Source organism: Centruroides vittatus, unplaced genomic scaffold (genome assembly GCF_030686945.1).
Source record: "Centruroides vittatus isolate TY-2023 unplaced genomic scaffold, ASM3068694v2 contig_1895, whole genome shotgun sequence".
Lineage (NCBI taxonomy): Eukaryota > Metazoa > Arthropoda > Arachnida > Scorpiones > Buthidae > Centruroides > Centruroides vittatus.
Genome location: NW_027121166.1, coordinates 61,491 through 87,019, shown reverse-complemented (window position 1 = coordinate 87,019; position 25,529 = coordinate 61,491). Strand labels below are relative to the sequence as shown.

The 25,529-nt window shown below is 27.6% G+C and overlaps 1 protein-coding gene across 4 annotated transcripts in view; it reads left to right on the top strand.

Moving 5' to 3' along the window:
• Positions 1 to 25,529, top strand: part of Cdk8 (cyclin-dependent kinase 8) — a 47,965-nt gene that overhangs the window by 16,332 nt on the left and 6,104 nt on the right. For 3 of the 4 annotated variants that reach the window (XM_067264457.1, XM_067264459.1, XM_067264458.1), the window contains exons 3-8: positions 6,324 to 6,469; positions 10,599 to 10,674; positions 23,624 to 23,734; positions 23,806 to 23,946; positions 24,020 to 24,077; positions 24,150 to 24,281. In XM_067264457.1, the coding sequence (XP_067120558.1) occupies positions 6,342 to 6,469; positions 10,599 to 10,674; positions 23,624 to 23,734; positions 23,806 to 23,946; positions 24,020 to 24,077; positions 24,150 to 24,281 (646 nt within the window). In that variant the 5' untranslated portion in view covers positions 6,324 to 6,341. Of the gene's footprint in view, positions 1 to 4,793; positions 4,844 to 6,323; positions 6,470 to 10,598; positions 10,675 to 23,623; positions 23,735 to 23,805; positions 23,947 to 24,019; positions 24,078 to 24,149; positions 24,282 to 25,529 lie in introns of those variants that run through there. The other variant, XM_067264460.1, reaches the window with a different exon arrangement.

Below are 25,529 nucleotides of genomic sequence, written 5' to 3'. Positions count from 1 at the left end.
AAGAGTATAATGTTTATAGTGTAAAGTGAATTCCCAATATTCAAGTTAAAATATGGAATAAATGTTTCAAAGAAAGGAGTCAAAATCTAATTGATGTAATATTGTGTCAATATTGCCTGATATATATATAATTTCTATAAAGTTGAACCTTTATTAGGTTCAACTTTCTTCTTAATGTAAATGGTTATAATATATATGTTACAGTCAAAACCCGTTTTTAGTTAGAACACGTTTTAACCAGTTGAAACTAGTTTCATACTGGATGTCTTTGTTAAAACCCATTTTGTGTAGTTAAAAACTAGTTTTAACTCAAAATCATTTTTGACTAGCAGTAAATTCTAGTTTTAACTAGACAAAACCTGTTTTGTCTAGTTAATTTACTGCTGTACATGTTTTGATTTTAGATAAAACTAGTTTTAACTTTTAACATTAGTTAAAACTAATTGTAGCTACATAAATATGTTTGGGGGAAATAAATAAAGTTATGTATAGTGATTCGGGGGAAGATGCCTAACATTTTGCTTATGAAGGAAATTATAGCGATAATTTGGGTTTTGGAGGCCTCTAACGAAAATATCATATTCTTGAGCATGTTTTTCAAATAAAACTTTGCAGTATATGAAAAATAATTATATGTTGTGTTTTGCAATGACGACTTTTTTACTATCTGGCATTTTAGGTATCTCACCCCAAGTATCCGGGTGAGATGCCAAATGCCATTAGGGTAAGAAGATAAATATAATTGCATAAAATTAATTTTCAAATATCTTAACCAAATTTAATTTATTGCATATGTAATACAAAGTACTTCATAGTAAGTATAACAGCACAGTATAAAAGTATTGTTAAGTTTCTGCCTGTTCTAATGTGCTCTATAACTAGCTGATAGCTTTTTTTCAGTCTAAAAATCTTTTTGAGAAGTCCTTATATAATTTCTATGCATATCATGCAATAAAACGAGAAAACAAAAATTTATTAAAAATAGGCATATTGGAATTCAATTAACAAAAAATAGGTATGTTACCCCAAGAAAAATGTGGCATCTTTCCCATTTGTTGGGGGTAAGATGCCTAGTGGAGTCACGTGTTCTGGCATGTTCAATTGGGATTGGCGGTAGCTCACAATGGAAACTTTAAAATTTTAACTACATCACACATTAATTGTTTTCTGCAATTTTTAATAAATTCTATTTTAACTTTTAGTTTTAAAATGATTCTAGAAACATTTCGCAACAAAAACTTCATTCTTATCTTGCTTTTATTCTTCTCAGATGTAGAAAATGAGGCAACGGTAGCCAACTACAGCTTTCCACACTCAATATTGGTCCAACAATTCATCATACAAACACATAACAATATCTGACGTCACCGTTTGAAAATATCAAAAAGTAGGCATCTTCCTCCCCTTACCATCTTACCCCAAATCACTCTATATGTTGCAGTCAAAACCATTTTTTAGTTAGGATGCATTTTAACTAGTTGATACTGGATGTCTTTGTTAAAACCCGTTTTGTCTAGTTAAAACTAGAATTTACTGCTAGTCAAAAATGAATTTGAGTTAAAACTAGTTTTAACTAGACAAAACGACATCCAGTATAAACCAGTTTCAACTGGTTAAAACGCATTCTAACTAAAAACGGGTTTTGACTGTAACATATATATATATATATATATAAGGCTTTTAACTTTCTTATTCCTTTATAATAATACATTTTCATTTTTTTCATAAGTTGATTGATTTAATTTTCTTATTTTAATCATGAGTCTGAATGATCAAAAACATTTGTCAAATATATTGTATACAAAAACTATTAATATAAAAATATACCATTTTAGTCATGCTTTACTGGTAGTAGATTCAATTAAAATTTTATATAGAATTAAATTCCCTATATGTTGTTTCAGTGATGGATTACAATATAAACATGTAAAAATGTAAATTTATCTAATCCTATTTTATATTTAATTTATCCAAATAAAAAACATTTTAATTTATCATTTGTATTTCTAAACATTTTTTTTTTTTTCAATTTACCAATTGTACATGTTACTTTGTAATTCATAATATAAAAATTATGAAATAATAATAATCAAATAATAATAATTTTTTTAAGAAGCAAAAATGTGTTTTGCAAAATTTCCTAATAAAATTATATTTAAAATTTTGATTTTTCAATATCATATTCTATGTAATGCTTACGTAAAATGAATTAGCATATTTCTGTTACCAAAAGTAAACTATATACTGTACTTTGAAGACTAGCATTTTGAAACTAATCTAATGTATGTGGGGCTATCAGACATACTTTAGCAGAAAAGATTAAGCAGCATAAGTACACTGTTGACAAGCATCTCAATACCACTGCATTAGCAGCTTATGCTACCGAACGAGATATAAGGATATAATGGGAAGAGGCCACGATTATTAGACTGGCTAGGAACCCTAATTAAGTTCCTAGCTGGTCAGAAATTTGTTTATTTGTTTGTGTAATTAATTTGTTAATTTTAATTTTTTATGCAAGCGGTCTCTTTAGAACACTTTTTAATTTTTATATTATTTTCATTGCATTTGATATGCTTATATTTGTTCATTTTATTTTAAATTTGTGTACTCCACTAAGGAAGGCCTATGACATTAGGTTAAAAACATAAATTTATTAAATTTACTGCTGTTTATTCTGGTGTTTATAAGGTGCTATGTTTATTCTGTTTCTTATTCTCCCCTAAGACCTTATTTATTTATTCTGCTTTGTAAATTTTTTTCACCTTTATACAAAATTCAATAAAATATACTCCAGTGCATTGTTCTGAACATTAAATTAGTTTTTACTTATTAAAAATCAGATTGTATCTGTGTAACAGTCATTTCATCTCTAAAAGTTAAGCTAATGAAAGCTTTTATTTATATATTATGCATTTAGGTATTATTTATTGTCTTATTTTATTTTAGTTTTCAGTTTTTCATTTTTTGTTATGTTCTATTTTATCATCTATGTTTGAAGTTTATATTTTTTTAACAGTCTGATGATTTGTGATTTCAAAAAGTTTAAGTAATGTTGTACTGTACTGTACTTATTTATAAACAACTTTTTATTTTACAAACATATATTTTCATAATAAATATTTTACAATAAACTTTCACAATAAATGTCTACAGAATCTTGCTAATATTTTTAATTATTTGAAGAGACTGTACAATAATTGTTAAAATTTTAATTTCTGAAGAACTAGAGTATAAAAATTTATCTAATATTATTTATTTGTGTGTATTTATTGGTTAGTTTTATTAATATAAACATTATATTTGCATAAAGTTTTTTTAAATGTAACATAACTTTAAAGATATTGTGATATAATGATTAAAATTATAAAATTTGCATTGTACATAATATGTTGCTTTAATTTTTTGATAATCAAATTTAAAATTTATTTATTTATTTTTGTGTAAACTTAAAAAATTCTAGTTTTGTTTTGTTTAGTAAATTTCATGAATCAATTTTTAACTCTTAAAGCTGAACGATTAAGTAATACTTATTTGTAATCTAATATATTTCAAATGCATTATTGTTAATATATACTTATACTTTATTGTTAAAAATATAGAAAATAATTATTGTAAATGTAAGAACATTATATTTCTTATGTTTAAAATATGCAAAATATTGCATATTTTAAACATAAGAAAAATTTATTAAATTTTTATGTTTAAAATATGCAAAATATTGCATATTTTAAACATAAAACATACATTGTAAGGAATTTGTTGCAAAATGGTATTTTTTAAAGTTTTTTCCAAATTTAAAATCAGATTATGTATATTATTATATAATAGTATATAATTTCAGAAAAGTTATAAACTTTCTATTATTATTTATTTTTATTTCAGAATTTCAAAATCCTTGTATAAAATTTTAGAATTGGCTTAATAATTTTACCAATTAGAATATAGTACAGAGTGGTAATCTAGTTTCTTGTGGCTTCTAGTATAGCCTGATAAAATATAAAATATGGTATAGAAATGAGTTTATAAACATGTTATTTTTTCAATTTATAGATAAATTAACCAAAAAGTAGCTTATGAACAAATAGTATAATACATGTTTTAATGATATTTTTGATCATTTTACTTGATTAATTATTATAAGATACCTTGTGCATATAAGCTAAATGTGTATAAGTTTATGAAATCTGTAATATAACATGCAGCCTCATGAGATCACTTTGATATGGGATATTGCATTTTGATTAAAGAAGGTTCTCCCGCCTTAACATAGTACATTTTTTAAAAGTTATGATTGAATTAAAAAGAAAGGGAGTCAAACTGAAAAAATGTACAAATATTAATATTAATATATTAATATTCTAGTAGAACATTAACAACAACCAATTCAAGCTGTTTGAAAACATCTAATATGTGATAGAATAAGCATTTTAAACAGAACACATTTGTAACTGACCTGAAGCAGGGCAGTCAAGCTGTTCAAAAATGTTTGTTGTTAATGTTCTACCGGAATAAAGCAAAGGTTTCCTATGTGATTAATATTTATAAATGAATGTATACTAACTAGAAATTTTTGGATATATTGACTAAATTAAATTTTCCAACTTTCTTAAAACATACAGATCTTTACTTTTTTTGGAGATCAAGATAAAAAATTCCAGCAAACCTTATTAATTTCAAACTGTCACTATGATTTTGATACCTATGAGGATGGGCTGGAAAGCTTAAGAAAAGTAAGAAAAGTACTAGAGTTTCAGTGGACTTTTTCATTTTCATTTCAAAAAAAAAAAAAGAAAAAGAAGAAGCAGGAGAAGGAGTAGGAAGAGAGAGAGGGGACTGTTGTGTTTGAGTATATTTCACATCAACATTTTATAGAATATAAAAATAAGTATTAGCTAATTTTTAAGGAATATATTATTCTACTGCTTTCTAATATTTTAACTACTGAAATTGTATAAATGAAGCTTTGCATTATGTAAGGTAGGCCAGTAGAATATAGTATAAAAGAATTAAATCATATTATGTAATAGTAGAGTGCTTTTTTTTAAGATAGTAGAGAACCACTTTCTTTACTAGAAAATTTAGGAATTTATATGATTTTATTCAAGATATTCTTGCATCTGATATATAGAAGCCACATCAAGGAAACTGGAGCATTAAAATAATTTATTGCACAGCAAACAGATAATAGAATTATCTAGATGAGCCTTTTCCTCTTCACTTTAGAGAGAAACACAGATATAGGCATCTGTATAATAATCAGAAATTGCTTTACAAATGGCAGGCTTTAGTATAGCCTACAATAGGCCTTATAACAACCCCACTTTAGAACTCCCAGGGTATTGGTAGTGCTTTATAAATTTCTTAATTGAGATACTTGTATAAAAATATTTATTTTTTTTTGTAAATAAGATTTTAATCTATTTATTTTGTTATATACTGTTCTTTTAAAATAAAAATCTTATCATGTCATTGCATATTCAAATTTGTTTCTGTTTGAAATTGTAACATTCTGTTCAATTAATTTCACCTGAAGATGACAGGTATAAATTAGCTGTCAAAAGTACTTGCGAAAATCATTAATGTTAATTTTAAAGTTATTAAAATCTTGTTAATGTAGAAAAGCAGGGTTAATTTTATCATATAACATATTTGACGTTGAGTACCAAAGAATATCTTACTTGTTAGTTAAGATAATAATTACAAAACAAAAAGTATCATGCATAAAAATTTAAAAAATTTATGAACAAAATATTTTTTAAAGCATTATTTACAAGTTTATTAACTCCTAAACATAAAACTCATTATAATCTGGCATAACATAAAAGTTTTTTTTATATATTTCTTTGTTATAGCTTTGTATTTGATATATTTTATTATAAAACAATGTTGTAAATGAACAAGATTATTTCCAATGTGGCAATATAAAACAGTTAAAATCAATAGCTTTTTATTCTGGAGTATATTATTTTATTGATAGTTCAAAAATAGGTTATTTTTATTTCTTCTATTTCTGGAGATACATTGATAATATCAAGTTAGAATGAATATTTTTATCATATCAGTAGTAGTAAATATATTTTTATAAGTATGTAAAAAGTATTAATGAAAGATGTGCAGCTGATTTTTACCTTTAATAATAATCAAGAATTAAATAGCATTTAAATTGTGGAAAGATTTAAATTTACGATTCAAAATAAAAATTTTGTTGTTTTTTTAATTAAACACTTAAAAATTTAATAATAATAAATTCTTATGTAACTAATAAACACTTTCTTATAAATATTAAAATAATAAATAAATAAACTGTTTTAATTTTTCAGATATTTTTTTATATTGTAATGGATTATGACTTCAAAGTTAGAACGGCTTCAGAGAGAGAGAAAGTTGAAGATTTGTTCGAGTATGAAGGATGTAAAGTGGGAAGAGGGACATATGGCCATGTTTATAAAGCAAGAAGAAAAGATGGGTTAGTTTTATTTAAATAGAAAAAAATATATGCATGCATAATCTTTAAATTGAGCTTTCATATGCTTGTTCATTATCATTGCTAAATGTTCTGAATTTAATATTTATTTACAAATTGTCTCAATTAAAATTAAATTGATTTTTTACCTATACTACTTAATAATTACTATAATTTTTATTCTCATCACTGAGAGCTGGTTTGCAAACAACGTTGTGGATTTTGAAAATATGCATTGATTTTAATTGTGTCTGTTCTAGAACTGATGCTTGTGGCGACATACTGTTAGTTTACTGCCTCTCATTTAAATTTTAGCTGTTGAATTGCCTAAACTTTCTTTAATCATTATCACTGTGTACACTCCTCATTCTTTGTGTTAAGCTACTTTTTATATTTTTTGTAGGTTTTTATCCTCCTATAATAATTTTCATAAATTTAGAATTTGCTATGTAGTGATTTTAATTTAACTAACATTACCTGGTTTATCTTCTGTCCTTCTTATCATAATTTAAGACCTCCTAAACTTTATTTTATTAATAATATCTATTATTTTTTCAATTTTAAACAATTTGTTTAAAATGTGTCTTGTGCTAATTCTAAAATTATAGCTTATGCTGCTCATCTAAAAATCAGCAGCTCTAATCCAGAAACTTTACAAATCAATCTCAATATTTTAGTCACCTTCCTCAAGTCTGTAAATCTTAAAATTAATTTATTGAAAACAGTGTCTATGTATTATTCATTATTGAGAAGTTCAAATTATTATACCTTGTATGTTTATAAGCAGTGAATTAATTTTTATAGCCACCTAGGAATTATTTTCAATGAAAAATAACTTTTAAACACCGTATCAATAAACTAGTAAAAACTTTAGCTATCAGAAGGGAAATCTTACAGCATCACTGTAACTTAATTTAGTCACACTTAGTTTTATGATGTCTCTTCACTGATTTTCATTCTTTGTCTGACTATTGCCTATCTGTATGGTCTACAGCAGCTATCACTTCCTAACAAGATTTCAAATGCACTTTATAAAGTTTACCTTTTGCTTAATAAACTAAGTCTTCTACCTTAAAATGACTCTAGCAAGGTGCACAATTAAGATTTGGATTCCCAAAATTTTTTCACAAATTAATTAATTTGATCAGTTATTTTATAATTCTTCACTCCACGAAAAAACCTTTATAATCCAGTGATAAGTGTTTCTACAACAGCTAATGTTTTCAACCCCTTCGGGGTCTTCCTCAGGCACAGTTCGTAAGAAATTTCAAATACCAGTGAACGGAACAAAAAACCAAAGCAAATTCTATTCCATATTTGGAATCATGGAATTGGAAGATAAGATGGAACATTATGCTCATGTTGGGATGTTGGGATGTCGCTTTGGTTTTTTGTTCCGTTCACTGGTATTTGAAATTTCTTACGAACTGTGCCTGAGGAAGACCCCGAAGAGGTTGAAAACGTTAGCTGATGTAGAAACACTTATCACTGGATTATAAAGGTTTTTTCGTGGAGTGAAGAATTATAATTCATCCAGTATATAGTAAGAAGTATATTTATTATTTTATAGGTACTTCAATGAGTTATTTTCTCCACATAATATTTTTATTTGTGTTCTTCCTAGATCAACTTGGAATCTATCCTGTCACTTCCCAATTTTCATCTTTCTATATCTAGACAGTTGTTCTTTTATCATGTTATTACAATAACTTTTAAACATGAGTCATTTTTTAAATGTAAACAATATTTTATAATTTACTATCATAACTCTTTTATTATATATTCATGTTTTGTTTTATATTATTAATTTTAATTATACATAGTTCATAAAATTTTATAGAAATTGTAAATGTTTTACTCTTGGTTTTTCATTTTAAACTCATGCTACATAGCATTATTAAGCTAATGTAAATGAATATTTATCATTATTTTCAGAAATTAACAAAAATAAATATTGAATATTCAATGTTTACAGATTTATAGATGATGCTACTCAAAATTACAAAAATAAACCAAAAATTTAATATAGTATTTACTTTTTTATTATTTAAATTATTTTCATATTCTACAAGTGAGCAAATAAAAAACAAAAATTTGTTTTATATTCCGTCTCTTGTGTAGAATATAATCTGACAATGCCTTAAATAGTAAAAGCAAAGGCACTTTATTAATTTTTATATTTATTTATATCATTTGTATAGTATCATTGATAACTCTATGATAATAAAATGTTAAAGTTTTCAGTAGTAAAAAAATGCTTGCTTATTTATAATTTGAACTACATTTAAGGCAGAGCCAAAAAGAAAGAAATGATCCCTACACCTGTTAGGCATAGAAGATACGATTCTTGTACTATACCTGACAGCCACGGGAGACGCGATTGTTACACTTGCCGAGTACAGAGAGACGATCTTTGCACTTGTTAACATGGAAGAGGAGATCCAAGAACAGAGCAATCGCCATTGTTTGATTGCTTTCTTCTTGTGTTTTGTCTATTTTTTGCACCTATTTTCTGTTAGGTACACGCAATGCTGATTTTATTTTTGACCTCTAGGACTATATTCCATTAGGTGTGCTCAGTTGCATCAGAGAGCATGGACATTGTTACTTTAATGCCTTTGTGTATTGAAAATGAAGTCATAGACTCCTATTTTTTACATTTAAATGGATGCTCATTACGTCATTGGATTTCTCATTACAATTAATGAAAAATGACAAAGTTTTATCAAAATTGGTCCATTAAATTTTGAAACAAACTCATAACGATGGTGGACTGCACGCCGATCTATTTCATAAGCAAGAAACGAGAAAATTCACATCCAGGCGTTAAGTGTTAACGAGTATCGCTATAATCACTAGCGCTTTCGACGAAGCTATTTTTGTCTTCCTCAGGTGGATAAAAACGGATAAAATCCTCTTTCGAATCAGAAAATTTTCGAAATGCAAAAACCGCTTTAGAACTTTGGAACACTCACTGATGGAACAGAGCAATTTTTGCATTTCGAAAATTTTCTGATTCGAAAGAGGATTTTATCCGTTTTTATCCACCTGAGGAAGACGAAAATAGCTTCATCGAAAGTGCTAGTGATTATAGCGATACTCGTTAACACTTAATGCCTGGATGTGAATTTTCTCGTTTCTCGCTTATGAAACAAACTCAATTCTGTAAGCCCATAGAAGAGATGCTAGCGACAGTAAAACATCTTACGATTTTGTCATGTGATTCAGGCAATATCCCTTTGTCATGCACACTCATGCAACAAGTTTATATTTGGGAAAAAAGTCATGGGGCCTTTTTTTATTACATTTTTTGATTCCTCTTCACAATTAATGGAAAATGACAAAGTTTAATCAAAATCAATCAAACAGACTTTAAGAACGAACATAATTCTCTAAACCACATAGAAGAGGCTTCGCTAATGCTCCACCTCAAATATTGATTTATTTATATGTAAGAGCTAGTTTTATTTAAGTCAAATATTTTGGAAGTATTGGGCTGAAGTGCCATAATTGTTATGGATTAATTATAACATTTATAAAAATTTATATATGCATATATATGGTTAGGCTGTCATCTACATATTAATAATTAGATTGATTATAGAATTAAATTAATTCTATTAATGTTTAAATTGTATTAATCTTAATACAAGATTAATGCAATTTAAATATTAATACAAGTCTACCTTTGCACCAAATTATTTAGTTTGATTAATATAACAAGAAAGCTGAAATAATAATTAAAGTAATATTTCTTGCTTGCTGGAAAGAAGTAAGAGGTATTATTTTACTTTCATTAAATAAAGTTTAGTATGCCTGAAAAATTCCATTGATAGATATTTAGTTATAAAACTTTATATTAATTTAATTATTTCTTAATTATTATGATCTATATTATAATAGTTTGATCAATAAAATAGCATTACTTAACTGAATTTACAAGATGACACCAATAAGTTACTTATAAAAATTAAGAATTATAATCAACTAAATTCAGCAACATTGGTTTTTATTTAAAATATTGAACTTTGTATATAATTATATTATAGAATATTTAAAATTTTGTTATAATTATTTTTTATTGAAATTTTTAGTTAAAAAAAAAAACCTTTAAAATGTTTAAATCTTTTAGTTCTGATCCTAAAGATTATGCCTTGAAACAAATTGAAGGAACGGGTATATCAATGTCAGCATGTAGAGAAATAGCGGTATGTTATCGTTTATTCATTTTCTATTTTATAATTCTATTATAAAGCTGTAGACATGATTTTAATACAATTTAAAACTTCAATATTTAGTTTCTATTTCTATTTTATGCAAGTTTTTGATATTTGATGATAATTGATTAAGGAAGTAAGTTTTATAATTATTAATTACATATAAAATGCATAAGTTTGATAAGATCAACAATTTTATCAATGCACAAAGTGGAAATATATATTTTAGGCATTTGATAAGAAAATATGAGTTATATGATTAAAATTAGAAATAAAATATTTATATCAGGAAAAAATATTTACAAAATGTTATCCATAAGTACAAAATAAACAATTTAATACAATATATTCTGACATTTAAGCTAAACTAGTAAATATGTGAAATGGTCACAATTAACTTAGACCACTAAGACAAGTTAACATTGTAATTTAATGTTGTTTCAAGATTTGGATTTATGACTGGTTGATAGATTGAACATTTTTGTTAGATCATTCAATTATAACTTGTTTTGTCCTCAATAATACCAGTTTTTATGATGACTGTTACTTCAATTTTTATATGACTTTTAATGTTTCTTATTTTTTTATTATCAAAATATTTTAGTGTATTTCTATTTTGTATATAACTTTGTTTGTAGAACATATGTGCTCAATAAAATACATATAAAACACTTTTTCAAATAGAAAAAAAAATTTATTCTTAGTTATTCTTTGTATATGATTATTATATTGTTTATTTATATTATATTTTTCCCTGTAATAAATAATTTAAAAAATAAATTTGATTTCTATTTAATTTAATAAAGTAATTAGAAAAAAGATTTACTTTGTCTTCTTTCATCATTAGTATTTAATACTATACTGTTGATGAGAATAAAAGGATAAAAGTTTCTTAACAAATAGTTTTTTTGAATTGAAAAGATAGATAGATTTTTTTATAATTTTCTACATGGCGGAATTTAAAAATAAAATTTGATGAATTTTTCAGTTTTGTATAGTTTTACATACTAATGATGAAAGAAGACAAAGTAAATCTTTTTTTCTAATTACTTTATTAAATTAAATAGAAGTCAAATTTATAAATTTAAATTAAGATTTTGTTTGTTATCAATATAGATATTAATTATTTTAAAATATAAAAACATCTTTTAGTGTAGTCTGCTTTGTCTCATTTTAACTTGTAGAAACAGTTATATTAATATTTTAAACTTAGCTTTCTTTGAAAAGTAATTTAGCTAACATAATTAAGTCATAAATACATTATTAGTTTAATCAAAAGTAAAACCAAACTTTAGTTTTTTTTTTTTTTTTTATGATTCCAATCAAATACAGTATTATTTGCTTTTCAAATTCTTTTGCTGCTATCTAATTTTTTTTTCTGTACAAGGATATACTGTAAAAAAGTATTTTTCTCTGGAAAAACAGATATTACTAAAAAGTTAGTATTGAAATTCTGAATATGATAATCACATATAAAAATATTTATATAAATTATTTTAATCTGCTGCTGAAGCTGCTTCTGTTCAAAATGATTGTTTTGCCTAGAATTTAGTGATTTTCAGTAATCGGGTTTTTCTGCAAATACAGCTGACCCTTGATAATCCGACAGGTATGGGACCAAAGGGGTGTCAGATTACCAAAAGTGTCCAGATTACCAAAAGTGATTACATATTTGGCATTGTTTTGTTAGCAGTAGCCTACAATATTCCTACATTTTATGAGTAAAATGCTGCCATGAATAGGAAATTGAATAATATGGAAATGAAACACCATTAATGGAAATGAAACACCCATTTCGGTTAATTAAAACATGTTTATTAACCCCTTCCTTCCTGTTTTAATTAAACAAGGATGAAGAGAAAATGCCATTTTTTTTATTATTGAGAAAAAAAATTATTAAAAAAAAAACAATTTTTTTATTTTAAATGTTGGTGCTGAATGGCTCCTTTTCCTTTGGATAAACAACTTTACAGGGGCAACGCCTGCGATCGGTGCTTCTCCGTAGAAGTTAGCGGCATTGCAGGAAAGCTACCATTCTTGAACGTTCGATATTTTTACTTTATAAAGTAATTACAGAAAATAAACATGACGAAAAACATAAAATTAACATAAAAGTAATGATATAAAGATAGATTTTATTATTTACATGTAATAATAAAGAGACAGGCCTCGGAGTCGCTCACTTTTCTCACTTGTACTCACTTTTCTGAAGTATCCTCACTTTTCTCACTTTTCAGGTCATTTTCTCACTTTTCTCACTTTTTTGGTCATTTTCACGTGCTTAATTAAGATGTGGGGCAAACCAAAAATAATTTTAAAGCCAAACGAATTGCCGAATTATCGGACTATCAGAATAGAATTTTTTAGAAGAAAATACGCGGCCCTGAGCAGACTCAAAATTGCAACTGCCCGCTCAGTGTCGTTAGGTTATAGAAAACAAAAATTTATTTAACGTATTTAAAAAAATCTTTTATGCACTTAAAAAATCCCTCTCATTACAAATTCAGAAGCCAGTGTTGAGTAAAGTTATGTACTCATGCCATATTTTCATTATTCGCCAAAATCTACCTTATCCGAATTGCATTTCCTTCTACAGAGTTTAAAAATAAGTATTCTAAGCATCCCTGCGGTTTTGGCTGTTTTCTAAGAAAATCACTAAAGTCCTTTTGCAGGGGAAAGCACATTAAGCAGAGGGATTAATCTCTCAAGCTGACAACACTGCTGCCGCTTTTAAATTCAAAATATATAATTATTAAAATTAACACGAGATAGTAGCGTAACCTCCTACCACTAAAAAAGATTTCGTTTCTGACCATTTAGTTATCCTGGTTATAGCCCAATAATTTGGCAGATTATTTGGTTTTAATTAACAATCGGGTTATGGAGTTGTCGTTTACAAAAATATTTTTTTACTTGATTTATCTTTAAATAATTTCATAAACTTGAGTTTAATAAAATTACTTTAATGATTTCATAGCATATTGTTAACGTTAAATCACATCTACATCTTCCCATAAATGTATGTTTAAATTGACTACAAGTATAATTATTCCATATAGTAAGTGTTATTTTCATAAAATGTGTGATTACTTTGCTTGTGAAATATCCATTTTTTAATCTTCTCTTATGCCGATTATAATTGTGCATTAATTGAGAGACTAAAAAAGTAAACGAAAATGTAAATTCATATTTACATATAAAATTTACCAAATAAATTAAAATATTCGAAGTGTTGTAAAAAGTACAACACGTAATTGCTTGTGAGAAAGATTTTCACACGCTTCCCAAAGGTTAACAACTTTGCAACGATGTTGGTTTTTATTCATCTGCAGGAAAAAGTTTTTTGTTATTTATGAAATCATTAATAAAATATTATTTTACTTATATTATTTGGAGTATATTTATTTCAGATTTATTATTTTATTTGGAAATCAATATTTACACATCTCGAAGCATTAAAAAATAAACAGTTTCTGATAATGATAAATATCCGAGAATAGCCAAATTAGTGAAATCAGCATCGAAAATCCCGTTCCCATGAATGAGAGGATCAATTTTATGCCGGGCACTTTCTCCTGATAGAGCATCAGTGTTGGAAAGAATGCTTAATTCACTTTTGATTGTTAAGGAGGGACTAAACATGTATGACCAAAGCCCACACCTTGTACCTATTGCAAAGGACGACTGAAATTAGCTTCCTCGGTGCATAGAAATTATCAAGAACGATTGGAAAATGAAAAGAAGTTAAAAGAATAAGAGAAACGGAAAAAAGAGCACAGAAATGTTTTGAAGAACAACAAAAGAAAGCTGTTCGTAACATGAAGATTATGGAACGGCAACTGAGTTTAAACCAGAAAAATGTAGAAGAAAATGAAATACATGCGACAGTCTAAGTTTTGTTAGAAGCAGCAAACAAAAAAACTGGAGAAGGCTATTAACAGCAAGAACATGAATGAAGTACAAGCAGCACGTGTGATGCTTATTAGTGTTAAGTGTTCAAAAGCAAGAGGAAGCGAAATAGAAGGAAGTTGATAACATGCAGAATAATCTTAATAAAAGAACATCATCTTTCATGACTGATTATTTACAGAAGCCAAAGACATTTCAAGTATTCATGGTTTACTGGAAATACAGAAGCCACTGGTTATCGGGAAACAGAAAAAAAAAAACGCGATATAACCGAGTAATAAAAATTCTGGGCTTTTACTAAACAGATTATACATGCTATGGAATCTCTGTTCTTTCATCAGCAAGTGTTTCTGATATAAAATAAGCTTAGTTTTTCAATCCTGAATTTTATTCGTAGGTTATATCGAATTAATTGACGTTTACGTAAACATCGAAACCATGAACGCCCATTTAGCATTGTTTCTTTAACAATGACATTGAAAGACAAATACTGTCGATATAAAAACAAAACATCAATTGCGATTTTATTATACAGTACTATATAAATCGCTTATTAGAAATTCGTGTAGTTTATATTTTTCAATAAAAATTATAAATGCTGTAATTGAAAATTTAAAAAAAATGAATATTGAATATATAATAGAACATCAAAACTTATAAAATTACAGAGTAAAAATTCTCTAAAAAGCAAAATGAAGTTACTACTGTATAAAAATTTTAGAAGTTTTCGTTCAGAATTAGAGAGATCTTTTCCTTACACGTTATGCGGTGAATTCGAAATTTCACACCTTTATGTGAATTGACGCAATACCGTTAATTCACATAAATGTATGAAATTTCGAATTCACAGAAACTTGTAAATGAGGAGACTGTACTTAAAACTAATAAATAAACAACTTTTACATCAAAAGGAAACAAATGACAATCGATCTATCCACCTGTTCTGCATATTTAGCTCTTTCTGGTATTTCGTTGCAAATAGAAATTCAGTGGTAATTGGTAATTTAAAATTAATTGACTCAAATGCTTTTAAAATTTAGGGGACCAAAAAAACGCGATATAACGAGTGGCTACTATATTACAGTATATACAGAAATTTTTAAAATGTGTTTAACCATAACAGAATAAAAAGAAATAACAATTTTTACTGCTGTTTTGCTGAGTTTTCCTTCTGTGTTTTCACTTTGTTTTGTCACTGTTGCACTCACTTTTTATTCACTTTTTCTGTATTTCAACTCACTTTTCTCACTTTTTCAAAGGGGAAATAGCACTCCTAGGCCTGAAGAGAAATGAAAGCATAATTTTATAAATTTGTACTTATAATAAAGTAATGTGGAAATTTGAATATACATTACACATCCAAATAAAACTATAAATAAAACTTGAAGTACAACTAAAAATTATTGTATAAAAAGTTAAATATTTATTTCAGTATGGTTTATTTTGAAACACGGCACTGCGCGTAACGCAACGTACAGTTGCCACGAACCAGATAACTTGTTGTGGCGATGTAGGCCTTGATTGGTTTTTATTTATGTAAACTAAGTGTGTTTCAATGAATAAGATATTTGTTCACACCCCGTATTTATAAATTATCCACAAAACTCCTCCTTCTTATGCTAAGATAAGGCAGACCCTTGTTTTTTTATTTGACGATAAAATTCACGTTCACATGCCGACGATAAAATTCACGTGAATTTTATCGTCAAATAATCGTGAATCAGAAAGATATATTATAGCAAAATGAGTAGCCTTCAACGAATAAGTAACGAAACTCGGGTTTGTGGGGTGGAAATTTTCATAGAAGACACGCATTCTTGGAGATAGTTTGTCAGCTACAAACATATACAAACAATTATAAATCTATTATTCTCATCTTATTTTAGTCTGAGTTTAGTAAATTTATATTATGTAACGAATATGCTTGTTTTCAGAACATTCCTGCCATAAATCTTTCTAAAACAAAAAGTACTTCTGGTTATTGTGCTACTTCCATAATAAGTAAAAAAAACATGTATAATCATTCATATAATAAGGTAATAATCCATTATTATTGTGTATTGCTTTTATAATAGTGCAAATAACTACAAAACGTTTCCGATATAATTTCTAAATATTATGTATATTTGTGGTAGTTTCTTCGTAAAACTTTTCATGCATATAATAAAATAAGGATGTCATCGGGAAGATATGTTATTCATATTTCTATATAATTATTTATATATAAAAGCATTAGAAATTTTGAACATGCAATTATAAAGCAGTTTGACAGGACGACTGCAATAAAATCATTAGGCTTGGTAATTGGAAACTCTTTAGACTATTGTCCTGTAAATAGAAAGTTTTCCGATAACATTTCAACTTATTATTTAAATTTGTGACACTTTTTTCGTAAAACTTTTTATGCATATTATAAAATAAATATTTTAGTAAAAGAATATATGTTATTCATATTTCTATATAATTATTTATATATAAAAGCATTTATATAAAACTTTTGAACACCTGCAAGTAATTATCAATTCCCACAAGGGAAACTGGTAATAAAACTGCTGCTTGGAAATGTTTATTGTACTGTAAGTAGAAAGGTTTCCGACACTGGGGTTCTCAACTGTTACTATTTATGACTGCAATAAAAGACGTCAGATGATTGTTTCTAGAATTTCTGACCCTTTGTACTTTTTCACTCATAGTTCTGCTCTTGAGTTGTGCTGTCGATAACTTTTGTGATCTTCAGTTTGGATATTTTTGTGCTGGATATTTCAGTTTGGATATTTTTGTTTTTTCGTTTTGTGTTGCTACAAGTAATCAAGTAAGTTACTTATCATTATAATAGTTTTCGAGAATAGGTTTTTCGCGCGTAATACAAAAAAACAGAGTTCAGATAATTTATTTTGTTGGCAGAATGTCTTCCTATTCTGAATATGCTGCTATTTCATCTAGTGGGTCTGAGGACAGTAGCTGGTCCAGTGAGCTAGGAGATTCGGATGCAAGTGTCCAAGATGTGCCAACAACATCAACGGCAAGGAACTGGTCCCCACTGGATGTACATAATCCTCCTTCGGCTCCTCCGCGTTTTCCTTTTGTGGGAAATCCTGGGGTAAAGGTTAACGTGGGGAACATCGCCGATCCTTTGGAGTACTTCCAATTATTTTTTGATACGAATCTCATGAGTGTAATTGTAGACGAAACTAACAGGTTTCAAACGCAACGGCCACAGAGTTCAAGGAGTCAGTGGTATCCACTGACGGTAGAGGAATTTTTGTTCATATCTATATGCATGCTTCAAGGTATAATTAGAAAACCCGAGGAGAGGATGTATTGGACGCAAGACGCCAAATTACATACCCCGTTTTTTGGCAGAATTCTTTCGAAAAATAGATATGCAGAGATAAAAAAAAAATTACATTTCATGAACAATAACACCTACAACGCAGACACACACTCCAATCCTAAATTACACAAAATTTGGCCGATAATATTAGATTAAATTCCAAATTTTCCCGATTTTATACACCGGAACGTGACATATCCATTGATGAAAGTTTGATGTTATACAAGGGTCGTCTTGCGTGGAAATAATACATTCCTCAAAAATGGGCTCGTTTTGGTGTGAAATTTTATAATCTATGTGAGTCCGCATCAGGATATTTATACAAATTTCTAATATATACCGGCAAGTCTACAGTATTAGATGATAAACATAAACATATGCCAGTCAGTTCACAGATTGTGCTGACTTTAGCTGATTAGTTGTTAGACAAGGGGTATTGTCTAACAACGGATAGATTTTACTCTTCCCCACAGCTGGCGGATCATCTTATTACGTGCAATACGGATTCTTATGGAACCGTGCGCACGAATAGACGAGAGATTCCGCCAGCAATTCACAGGCAGAAATTGAAAAAAAGGGGAGACAATGGCTTATCAGAGAGGTAAGCTAATGGTAATGAAATGGCAGGACAAGCGAAGTGTAGCTTTACTGTCTACAGTGCACAATCCTGCCATGGTTACTACAGTAACACATGCCGGTAAGTCTGTTGTACCACAGGTCATTGTCGACTACAACGACACAATGGGAGGTGTTGACCTTTTAGATCAATATCTCCATGACTATCCAGTGGCGAGAAAAGGTGGGAAGAAGTACTATAGGAAAATATTTTTTCATATGGTAGACTTTTGTCTAATAAATGCATTTGTAATCTATAAAAATATGGTGGCCAGAAAACCAACTTATCCTTCAGATTGAGTCTGATTGACAGACTGGTAGAAACGTATCACACCGAAACGAGGGTAACATATCAAGGTCGGCCGAGAACACTAGGTCCGCTAAGACTAACGAAAAGACATTTCCCGGACTTCGTTCCGCCGACCGAGAAAAAAGCAGCTCCCACTAGATACTGTGCTATATGTTGTAAAAAACGTGATAGCACAGGGAAAAAAAAGAAAAGAAACAAGGATTTTCTGCAAGGAATGCAACGTTGCATTATGCGCAGTGCCTTGTTTCAAAATCTATCACACCCAGCCTAATTTTTAATTTTTGTATTATAAGCTTTTTTTTCTAAATTTTACGTATGCAGTTATATATTTTATTTTATTCCATTTATTTTGCATTTATTCATGCATATAGATATAAAAATGTATTGCATTTTATTGCTTTTATTTTGCATTTATTCATATAAACTTGTAAAAATGTTTAAAAATACCTCGTACTTTTATTCAATCTGCGTTCCTCGTTTTTTACCGTCTGAAGAAGAACTACAAAGTTCGAAAACGTTAACGGAAATTTTTCGTTTGAGTCTAACACCGGTAAAAGGTTCCAGAAAGTGTTGTAAAAATATTTATTTGTAATTTTTTACAAATATAAATATAATATGTTAACAATAAAGTATTTCTTTTATAACAGTTAGTCCAGTGCTTACTTTTTTAATGCTACCCTTATAAGAAATATGGAAGCCAATAAATGTACATAGTTTGTATAGGCATAAATAATACAGTACGTACAGAGCTGCTCACGGAAAACACAAGAAATGTGTCATCATGTTAGAATTGGGTGGGGAGATTCATGTCGCGACATCCTTCTGTGCAAGCAGACACGTAACGGGACAGGGACTACGGTGACCTTGACGGGAGGTGCGTCGGACTACTAAGCATGTCAGATTACAAAAGCGTCGGATTATCAAGGGTCAGCTGTAGTTTTTTAAATTATAATTTGATATATTTTATTTTTTTTTGTTTTGATTTCTGTAATTTATTTTACATGGAATTTAAAAAAATTTAATTATATTCATCATATTCAAGTCAAAAACAGATTTGATATTACTGAAAATTTCAGATGCATCAAAAGCATTTAATTAGTTCAAATTTTTTGTTTTTTAAGAAATATTTTTGGTGTCATCAAAATTGAAAGGATAAAACAACAAACTAATAATAATATTTTACAATTTTCTAAGCATTTAAATTATTCAAAAATTATTTTTTTTATTTTTATGGATGAAAACAAATTATCATCAAATAGTAATGTGTATGTTTTCTTTTTATATAATTAGTGTATAAAGAAAATTTTAAATGTGTATATGTATATATCACATCATTTATTATTATTTCATATCACAAATAAGTTTTTTACTTTATGAAACTAAATTTATTAAACAATGGTATATTAAATATGTATCTGAATGAATTTAATATTTATATTATGTAGAATATTTAATATATTCTGCATTAATATTAACTACATATTAAAATAAATTTTAGAATATCAGTTCAAATTATATGAATATTACATTCTTTTCAGGCAATTAAAATTAAAATAAAATGATTTTTTTAGCATAAAGTGGAAGTATTATTGTCTATAGTATACCATTATTAGTAGTCATATTATGTTAGCAAGCTATCATTTTTTTAGACAAATAAATCAATATTCCATTAGATGTTTTGTGGAATTTTTAATTGAAATTCTGATATAAACAAAAACATATTTCAAAACATTTGAAATTATTGGTCAAAATTAGAAATACTATTATACAATTCATTGCAGATTCTTCAGAAGAAAACAATTATAAATACTTCTAATCTTTAGTTATAGATTATTTTCAGTTACACATTTTACTTGCAGAATTTATATACCGTTAAAGTGATGAGATGTTATGATTTCAAAAAATTTATTGATAAATTTATGAAATTAGCAATATATTTTACAGTAGATTTGCAATAAATTTTTTTTTTCTGACTTTCAATTTTTAAAACAATGATTTATCATTTAAACCTTTTTAGGATGTAGATTTGATATTTGTTGAAATCAAATATTAAAATAAAACAAACCATGTAATTAATTACAAGTATATCTTACAGCAATAAATTTTATTTAATATATAGGAAGATAATTTTTTATTGCAACATGAAACTCTTACAAAACAACCACATATTTATAGCATGGATATTTATTATTTCTTTTCATATAGCAAGAATTGTCAATGCTTTAATTTGTTTGCTTTAATAATTGAAACAATATACAGTGATACCTCAGTTTTTGTCCATAATCCTTCCAAAAACAATCGGCAAAATCCAAAACCAAGGCAATTATTTCCATATGAATTAATGTAAATCCAATTAATTCATTCTAGACACTCCAAAATATATACCAAAAATACAAAATACATTTTATAGAGAATAAATATAGTGTTTAATACTAAAAACAACATAAACTTAATATAAAATGAATATAAAAGTGGCTGATTTGTGAAAATATTTTTAGAGGATATTCATAAAGTCATATTAAAATAATTTTAGATATATTCACATAGAGGTTTTAATTGATGTGTTCAAATGATTGCTGTATTGAATCAGGCTACTTCACCGCTACTATTAATAATTAAATTCTGAGTAATTTGATACTAGAGGTAGGCATTAGGTGGCATCGCTTATTAAATTTAATAATTATAATTAAATTAATATTTATTAAATAATTTAAATGGACGGAGGTCTGGGTAGCATAAATGGCAATGCATCTTCATGATAAGCAACAGTTGTGAGTTCCAGTTCTACTCTGAGCTAATTTTCACCAACACATTTTATCATAAACATTTGAACTTGTTCAAATGCACATAAATTTTTGAAAAGTGAACTAGAATTAATAAATCTTGCTGCAAATGGTTTTTTAAAAAAACCTATTTACAGAAAGAAGTTTGTTAAATTTTCACAATTCTCTTCCAGAAGAGAATTTTAAGTCTTAAAATGTTTTCTTGGAAGATATTTTCTATTGTTTCTATGCATATTTTTGAAAAACAATTGCAAATTTCTTGTTGATTTATGTTTGTTGTTATGCAGAAATAAAAAAATTGGTTAAAGTTTACCTAGGGAACCCCAATGGCCGCGCTTCCGGTAATCTCGACGGCAGGTGATGTTAGAAATTCGATGTAGGTGGCGCAATTTTTAAATAACGCTATCGTATGCAAATTTTTTGTTTTTCGTGACGGCTCGACTGCTGCGAGTGGTTTTTTTTTCACCAGTTAAACATTTTTGAAGAAAAAATGCTACTTTCTGCTACTTTTAATAGTAAATAGGTAAGTTTTTATTCCGTCTACTTTTTGTGATGCAACGTGCCGGAACCAAGCCAAAATGGAAAGAACCGGAGTCCGTTCCAGCTGCTCCACAAAGCGACGAGTGTAAGAAGGGAAAAAAAGTAAGGCACATTCGTGTGGCAAAACTAAAAAACGTGTAAAAATATCAAGTAAAAAGAGAAACATCAGCGATAGGGATCGCAAATCAAGGAAAAGCTTGAAAAAACGGAAAAGAAATGTATGACAGAGCGTCAAACACGTGAGTAACAGTTTATTTTGCAAGTTCAGCTAGCTATGAAATATAAAACAATCTTAAAACATTTATTTTTTATTAATGTAATTATTATTTTTTCAAAAAATTATACATACTAACTAATTTGCATAATTTTTTGAACGTAGTACGCGTGCATAGTACAGCAAACAAAATGGCGACCGGAAGCGCGGCCATTGGGGTTCCCTAGGTAAACTTTAACCAAAAAATTTAATCTTTGACTATAATCTTTTGTAGCTGGCCCCAGACTTGTCTTTTACAGTTCATATGACCCTTCTCAGAAAAAGGTTGCAGATCCTTAATATAAGGTATTGTGGTTAAGTCCACTAAGTATTCAAGTATTTGAACTTATTCAAATATTCAAGATCTGGCTAATATTTGAATTTGAAAAAGTGATATTTGTCCATCCATACTTAAAAGAAACATGTACCCAGTAGTCTATTATTTTGAGGTTCTTATCAATCTAAGGAAAATGAAATTTGTAATTTTTACAAGTCTTTTTTTATATTAATATTGTTAGGGTTTATTTGATTATAATATATTTAATTTTAAAACTGTTAATAAAATTTTTAAAAACATTAATGCAGTGCAGGCTTCAGACTTCTAAATCTCATGCATTACAGAGTTCTGCAAAGCCTAGTTATACTATTATATGTACCGTGTTCATTTAAATTTGTAGATTATCTGAACATAAGTATATAAAAATTACTTTAATTATAGTTTATTATTTTAATTTTTAGGCATCATTAAGAAATGTTTTTTGATATAGTTAATGGCTGAATTATGCCAAATTGTTACAAAGCAGCCAAAGGATTTAGATGTAAAGTAAAATGCTTGGATGCAGTACTCTCCAGATTAGTTCCAAAGAGAGCATGCAGATCGACTATTGACATTTTATGATGCTATAATTATTAAAAGAGATTTTTACAATTCAAGTGTTTTTGGCTTTTAAATATTGTCTTTTCATAATAGATGGGAAATAGAGACTAATTCTTAATTGCTTTTAGCCATTATTACACTTTTGTAATACTCCATCCATAAAAAATTGCTATCATTTGATCTTCATGCATTCTTTGGGTGTAGATATAATATTGTAAAATTATTACAAGATTTAACCTTTTATTTTCATCTACTTGTATCTGTAGATGGCAGAATCTTAGCCGTCTCCTTAAGTCTCCTTTCGTACCATTGTTTTTAGTTATTGCGAGAGCTTAAACATCCAAATGTAATTAATCTCCAACGGGTATTCTTGTCTCATACTGATAGAAAAGTGTGGTTACTGTTTGACTATGCTGAACATGATTTGTGGGTAAGATTCATTTATATTTTTCTTTTATATTTAATATTAGTTTATGTTATAATGTTATAATGCATCTACAGCATATCATCAAATTCCATAGAGCAGCCAAGGCAAATAAGAAACCAGTTATTGTGCCAAAAGGAATGGTAAAATCATTACTATATCAAATTTTAGATGGTATCCATTATTTGCATTCCAATTGGGTCTTACACAGGGATTTGGTAAGTGAATGTAACAGATAATTAGATTGTCAATAAAGAAAATCAAATAGTTTTAATAGTAATCTTATTTCAGAAACCAGCTAATATTCTTGTCATGGGAGAAGGTCCTGAAAGAGGAAGAGTTAAAATTGGTAAATTATATTGTAGTATTACATTTGAAATAAAAAAAAGCCATTGATTTAATCTATTCTTACTTTTTTTAGCGGACATGGGTTTTGCACGCCTCTTCAACTCTCCATTAAAACCTTTAGCTGATTTAGATCCTGTAGTTGTAACTTTTTGGTATAGAGCTCCAGAATTATTATTAGGAGCAAGACATTATACCAAAGCTATTGGTAATTATACTCATTATGAATGTTATAGATTTAGCTTATTTCTTTAAATTACTTTAAACTGAGTTTGTCAACACTTACAAGTTTGTTGTCAAAAAGTTATTACATATATATTATATAATATATAATAATTATTTATAAATAAATAATAAAATATAATAAATAAGAAATAATAAATAATTTTTTTTCATAAACTATAGATGATAAGTTTCAAAAATTTAATGTGATAACTGAAATCATTTTACTATGTTAAATTTTTAAGCATAGTAAAAAATCCTGAGCTTTTGTTTTATGAAATATTTTAATGCCCATCTAAAATTCAATGGCATACTTTATTTAAATCTTTAGATAGAACAACTTACTGTAAATTTATAATAAATTTACAATCTTTTATGTAAAAAATTATCTATAGATAAATATGATCAAAGTTTATGATTTGATTCTTATAAACTAATATTTTAAAGTAATTAATAAACAAACTACTCAAAATTTCAGTTGTACTAGAAATTGTTATCTGATATAAACAAAAAAGATAATCTTAATACAGTGGAACCTTGCTTAACGAGCATAATTCGTTCCAGAATCATACTCATAATGCAAAACACTCGTTAAGTGAAACAATTTTTCCCATAATGTAAAATAGATAATGTGTTTCATGCTGAAAAAAATACTCAAATATTTTATGTATAACGTTTATTCAAAGAAAATTATACAATATACATTGTTAAGGAGCATGAATTATTATCATCATTTCTTCTAGCACAGAATGAACCAATCTGAAGTGCGAATTCGATTTGCAGAAAAAGATAATATGCCTGATAAACACCAAACAATATGCCAAATTTTTGGGCTATGTAAAGGCTATAATTAAATATTATAAATTAATTCATTTGACTTTTCTTTTTAATTCATTCCGTCCTGTGGGCACTATGAGGGCCTCTTTTTAGCAAGACCGTTATGGGTTTGGCCAGGTGGTGAGGGACGGGGCCCAACAAATCTGGATGGACCACCCCCAAAAAAATTCTTGGGGATTTTTCAACCCTTCCAGATTCAATCCTAGGTCCCCAGAGCAGTAGGCTGCCACCTTGACCACTCAGCCATCTGGCCGTGTGATTAATTTGACTAGAGGTAGGAAGTTTTGCTTCTAGTTTGTATTAAATTTAATGATTATAAATAATTAATTTTTAATTCAGACATTTCTAAAATTTAATTTGGAATTGGTCATTAAATTTAATATGAGATAGCAGCATA